Source organism: Montipora foliosa, unplaced genomic scaffold (genome assembly GCF_036669935.1).
Source record: "Montipora foliosa isolate CH-2021 unplaced genomic scaffold, ASM3666993v2 scaffold_446, whole genome shotgun sequence".
In the NCBI taxonomy this organism is placed as follows: domain Eukaryota; kingdom Metazoa; phylum Cnidaria; class Anthozoa; order Scleractinia; family Acroporidae; genus Montipora; species Montipora foliosa.
The window spans coordinates 97501-102500 of NW_027179752.1; the positions used below are offsets into that span (position 1 = coordinate 97501).

The 5000-nt window shown below is 39.3% G+C and overlaps 1 protein-coding gene across 1 annotated transcript in view; it reads right to left on the minus strand.

Moving 5' to 3' along the window:
- The window catches only part of LOC137989193 (uncharacterized), a 76468-nt gene that overhangs the window by 26718 nt on the left and 44750 nt on the right, over positions 1-5000 (minus strand). Inside the window, exon 14 of the mRNA XM_068835043.1 lies at positions 1694-1887. Within this exon, the coding sequence (XP_068691144.1) occupies positions 1694-1887 (194 nt within the window). The remainder of the gene's footprint in view (positions 1-1693; positions 1888-5000) is intronic.

The window sequence follows — 5000 nt, forward strand, 5'->3', positions numbered from 1 at the left end:
CACGAAATACACGCAGGATGCAACGTAAATCCTGCGTAGAAAAGGTGTAAAGTTTAATTTTGGGGCTCACGATTTAACGCTGAACCAACAGAGCAGTCCGTGCTCCCTTGCCCTCTCTAAGCAAGAGGTCAAGAGCAATGGTAGCCTTCTTGGTGTCAAAATTCGGGTTAAGTAATGACACATCCGCCGGGACAAGAAGGCAATTAGCGGGCAGTTCAATCCGCTCTAGACACTGGATAAGTTCACCAGAATCACGTAACACTGTAGGCATACTAATAGATGGTTCTTTAATTCTTTAATTTTTTAAAAACTTTTTAAAAATAATTTTTTAAAACGAAACTAGTGAGCAGCACACAGCAACTGATCGTGTTAACTTTGTTTATTATCCGACCGGTTTCGTCTGATCAAACAGACTTCATAAAGGATTCTAAATAGATGTCTAAAGGGAACTTGTTTTATACAAGAAGTGAAAGTACAAAGGCATGTTCCAGTAAGGGTGTGAAGAGCAAGACACCCACAAGAAATACGCACAGGATGCAACGTAAATCCAGGATTTACGTTATATCCTGCGCGTAATGTTTTTTTGGGTTGCTGTATGCTGCTCACTAGTTTCGATTTAAGAAATTGTTTAAAAAATTTTGCTCGTGCGTGCGCATATTCTATGCTCGTTCTAGAACCCAGTCCTTCGCTTTTTAAATGATTGCAAAACAAAACGCTTTTTTGAGGGCAACTGCATGGGTTTTAACTTTCTGTACTTTTTCTCAACAAAGTCCACCAACACGTCACTCGTCACATAGCCTACACTACTACAATTCTATCTTTCCACAAGAAATATAGTAAGTAATTTTAAATCGCAAACTGCATACACGCGAGCACGTAATAGTGGCATGGACGTAAAAATTTTCCCCAACACGAAACACTGCTTTTCTTGCCGTGTTAAACCTCCATCGTAATTAGCACGTACTATCACGAGTATTACCCCTTCTTGAATCAATTTTCCAACAAAAAACAAAGAAATAGCCTACGTAAAGTATCACTCCTTGTGACTAGCTCCCCAACTAAATTATGGTTGCCTCAACAACGCAGCAATTAAAAACGCCATTAACGCTTCACTACCACATCTCCATCCCTCAAATTTGGACAATGCAAACTAATGCCGGTATCTTTAACTAATTCTTCACACATTCGAAATTTAAGACCATTTCTTTCCATCAAAACGCTTACAAACACAATAATTGTGCCATCACGTGTTGCTTACGATCAAAAAAATTTTCCAAACAAAGCCAGATCGCAGGTACGTAAAGGGCGCAAAAATTTATACCATGAGGTTGCTCTAAGGAGCCTTTGATTACACTTGCAATGAATAGGGATTAAGCAGGAGAAAAGGATTAGGAACCTGTTGGGAGAAGGTTATCTATTTTGGTAATCTCCGCATTTGTTTCGAGGTTAAGATAAAGGTGGGTAGATTATGAAAGAGTTGATTGAGAATTGATGATTTTTGCTGCACCCTTTCATAAAACATAGTAATGAAGATTTGTTTTTCTTTCTGTTACGACACATTTTTATCGTGCATGTTGAACGAGGCTTTGTAAGATTCTACGTGGCAGGCAGTTCATTAAAGCACTTGTGATACCTCTTCAACTGAAAGGTATCCGATGGAAACTATAAATTAACAAAGTCGAATCGTACTTACGAGAAAAGCACTTTGCTGCGACAAAACGTATGCCTGGTTTTCCATTTTCACGACTCAAGGTTGCTCGCCAAACTGTTCCAAATGCTCCTGAACCAATGACCTCCTCAAGTGCAATCTGGCGACGTGCTATTTCCCATGAGTCCACTTCAACATTCAACACCTCCATTTCATGTTCTTCCGCGGCACCTTGTGATCTTTAATCCAGAAATGTTGAGTGTTAGTTCTCTCATTTTCCAATGGTAGGTTGGTTGCCGCTCGCCAAAACTGTTTTTCATTTTGTCACAGCAAGTTTCCAAAAGCGTAATTGGTTTGGTTATTTGATGCGGGAAGTCAAAAGAATTCGAAATGACGTTCAGAATTACAGAAGCAATGATACTAATGATGTTGGTGTATGATGCCCTAAACCCGGAGTGGCAAACTAACTAAGAAAGCCATACTTAATATCCAACAGCTGCCATTTTACAATGCCAGATAAGTTCTTATGCTTAATAATCGCGCACTTCTTTTGATCTTGAAATAAGTTTTTTCAAATTCAGGTAACCCGGCCAAAGCCCGTACACCCTCTCTCTCTTAGCTACTCCAGTTACCGGTTGACGACAACTCGGTTATTCTCGTGAATGAAGAAGAAGCTTCTACACCGGCATTTAATAAGAACGCCAAATCAGTACAAGAGGAGTTAGACTGTCTGAAATCTGAAGTGCGGAACTTATGGGCTCTTATAAAAGAGAAACCTATTAAAGAGGAAGACCTGAGATCCGAAAATTCTCGACTTAGGGATATAATTCTATCTTTGAAGGAAGAAAATAAAAAGTTAGTCCAAGAACGCGATTCTTTAAGTTTTGCATTGCAAATCGTATCCAGAGAAGCAGCTACTCAATGCCGTTCAACGAATAACACCTTTAACGAACATACCATTGTCCAAAATATGGATGAATCAACACCTTGCGCCAACCAAGGAACAAAGCTTCATCGTGAAATCAAAGAACAAAAGAAAGAAATCGAAAGACAAAGGAGGTCCTAATAAAACCCTGACAGGAAAAGAATCCGAACCCGAAAAACAACCAAAAGAGCGCACAACCCTGCTCATAGGAGATTCGATGATCTCAAGAATACCTGGAAAAGACCTGGGAAAAGCAGTTGGCCATAGGGTTATAGTCAAGCCTTTCTCAGGCGCTACGACAAAGGCCATGAATCACTATCTCAAACCTAATCTGGAATCTTCGCCCAACGAAGTGATTTTACACATTGGGACTAATGATCTTAAAACCAGGGAACCAAAGGCTGTTGCGGAATCGATTGTGGATCTCGCGAGGCAGATTGAGGGCACCTGCGATACTATAGTCACGCTTACGGAGCTTGTATGCGGAAAAGATAAGCTTGACCAGGCAGTGAAAACAGCCAACAAGCATCTAAAGAAGTTCTGCCATCAAAATGGATGGAAATTAATCCATCATGAGAACATATCTCATAGCGGACTCAACAAAGGTGGACTGCACTTAAATTTTAAAGGTAATGGGCAGTTTTATAATAATTTTAAATCGCATCTAGAATGAGATAATATGCTGTCCGTCAATGCCGTGCGGGATGCATTAAGCAACCAAAGGGCCGAAAAATCTGTCTCGATATTGCCTCCTTTGCGCGGTTTTAGAATGGCATCACTCAATATTAATCAATTAACTACACATATAGACGAATTAAGAATCCTATTAGCAAACAATGATATCGATATTGTTTCCATAAATGAAACGAAACTGAACGAGAGTATTCGAGATCACGATGTTCATATTCCGGGATACGAAATAATTCGCCGCGATAGACTTACAAAATGCGGCGGAGGGGTATGCTTCTATGTAAAAAATTCAATCAATTTTACAGTACGAAATGACCTACATATGGATGCATTAGAAAATCTTTGCTTGGAAATCCATAAGCCAAATTCAAAATCTTTTGTGATTGTTACTTGGTACAGACCACCTGACTCTCCCATTGGCATTTTTTCTCCATTTGAATCCCTAATCGGGAAATTGGATAGTGAAAATGTAGAATTTTTTGTACTGGGAGACATGAACTGTGACATGATCACTACTCGATATGATAATGACACATCCAAATTAAGGAGTATTGCTGATGTCTACGGACTCGAGCAGCTCATCTCTGAACCGAAAAGGATAACACCCACCTCATCAACTCTAATTGATTTAATTTATACCAACTGCTTGGATAAGATTGCTTGTTCGGGAGTTTGTCATATCGGAATAAGTGATCATAGCATGGTGTATGTGTATAGAAAACTTGCTCTGAACGGGATGTCTAATGGACATAATTCTATAACATATAGAAATTTCCGAAATTTCGATCGCCAAATTTTCGTTATGATATTCTATCTCAATGTTGGGATAATGTATACGAGTCTTCCAACCCAAACGTGATGTGGCAGCAATGGAAAAGTACATTTCTGGCTATCGCTGACAAACAAGCCCCACTGAAAACGATGCGCGTTCGTTCAAGGAGTTCTCCGTGGATTACCTCTGAATTGAAAGACCGTATGCATAATAGAGACATATTAAAAATCAAAGCTAGCAAGACAAATGATCCTAACGATTGGGCATTATTTAAGAAACAAAGAAATATAGTCAATAAGCAAATACGCTCAGCTAAGCAAGTTTATTACCAAAATAGTTTTAATAAGCACACCAGCGACTCCCGAAAGACCTGGCAGACTATAAACGAGCTAACTCAGTCTCGGAAATCTGGGAAAACGTCAGTGGCGTCACTAAAAGTGAATGGATTAACGATAACTAATCCGTTGGAGCTATCAAATGAATTCAATAACCACTTTGCTAACATTGGTCCAAAACTTGCCAGTGAGATAAATTGTGATAATGGTAGCTATCAAAGATATCTTACTGTTACAGATAAACGGTTTAAGCTCAAACCCACCAATCCAAACAAAGTATTTTCACTTTTAAATAAACTAGACAAGTCAAAGGCAACGGGCCTTGACAAAATATCTGCTAGGTTTGTCAGGGAATGTTCTGACCTTATTTGTATGCCGATATGTGATATTTTCAATCAATCCATTAGTCAAGGGACGTTTCCAGATGACTGGAGATATGCAAGGGTTACCCCTCTTTATAAACAGGGTGACCGCGGTGATGTTAACAATTACCGCCCAATATCGGTGATTGAAAAGATAGTTTATGAACAGCTTTATGCCTATTTGGAAGCGCACGATATTCTATGTCAAAATCAATCAGGGTTTCGTGCTAATCATTCAACTGTCACAGCTTTGTTGGAAGCGACAGAT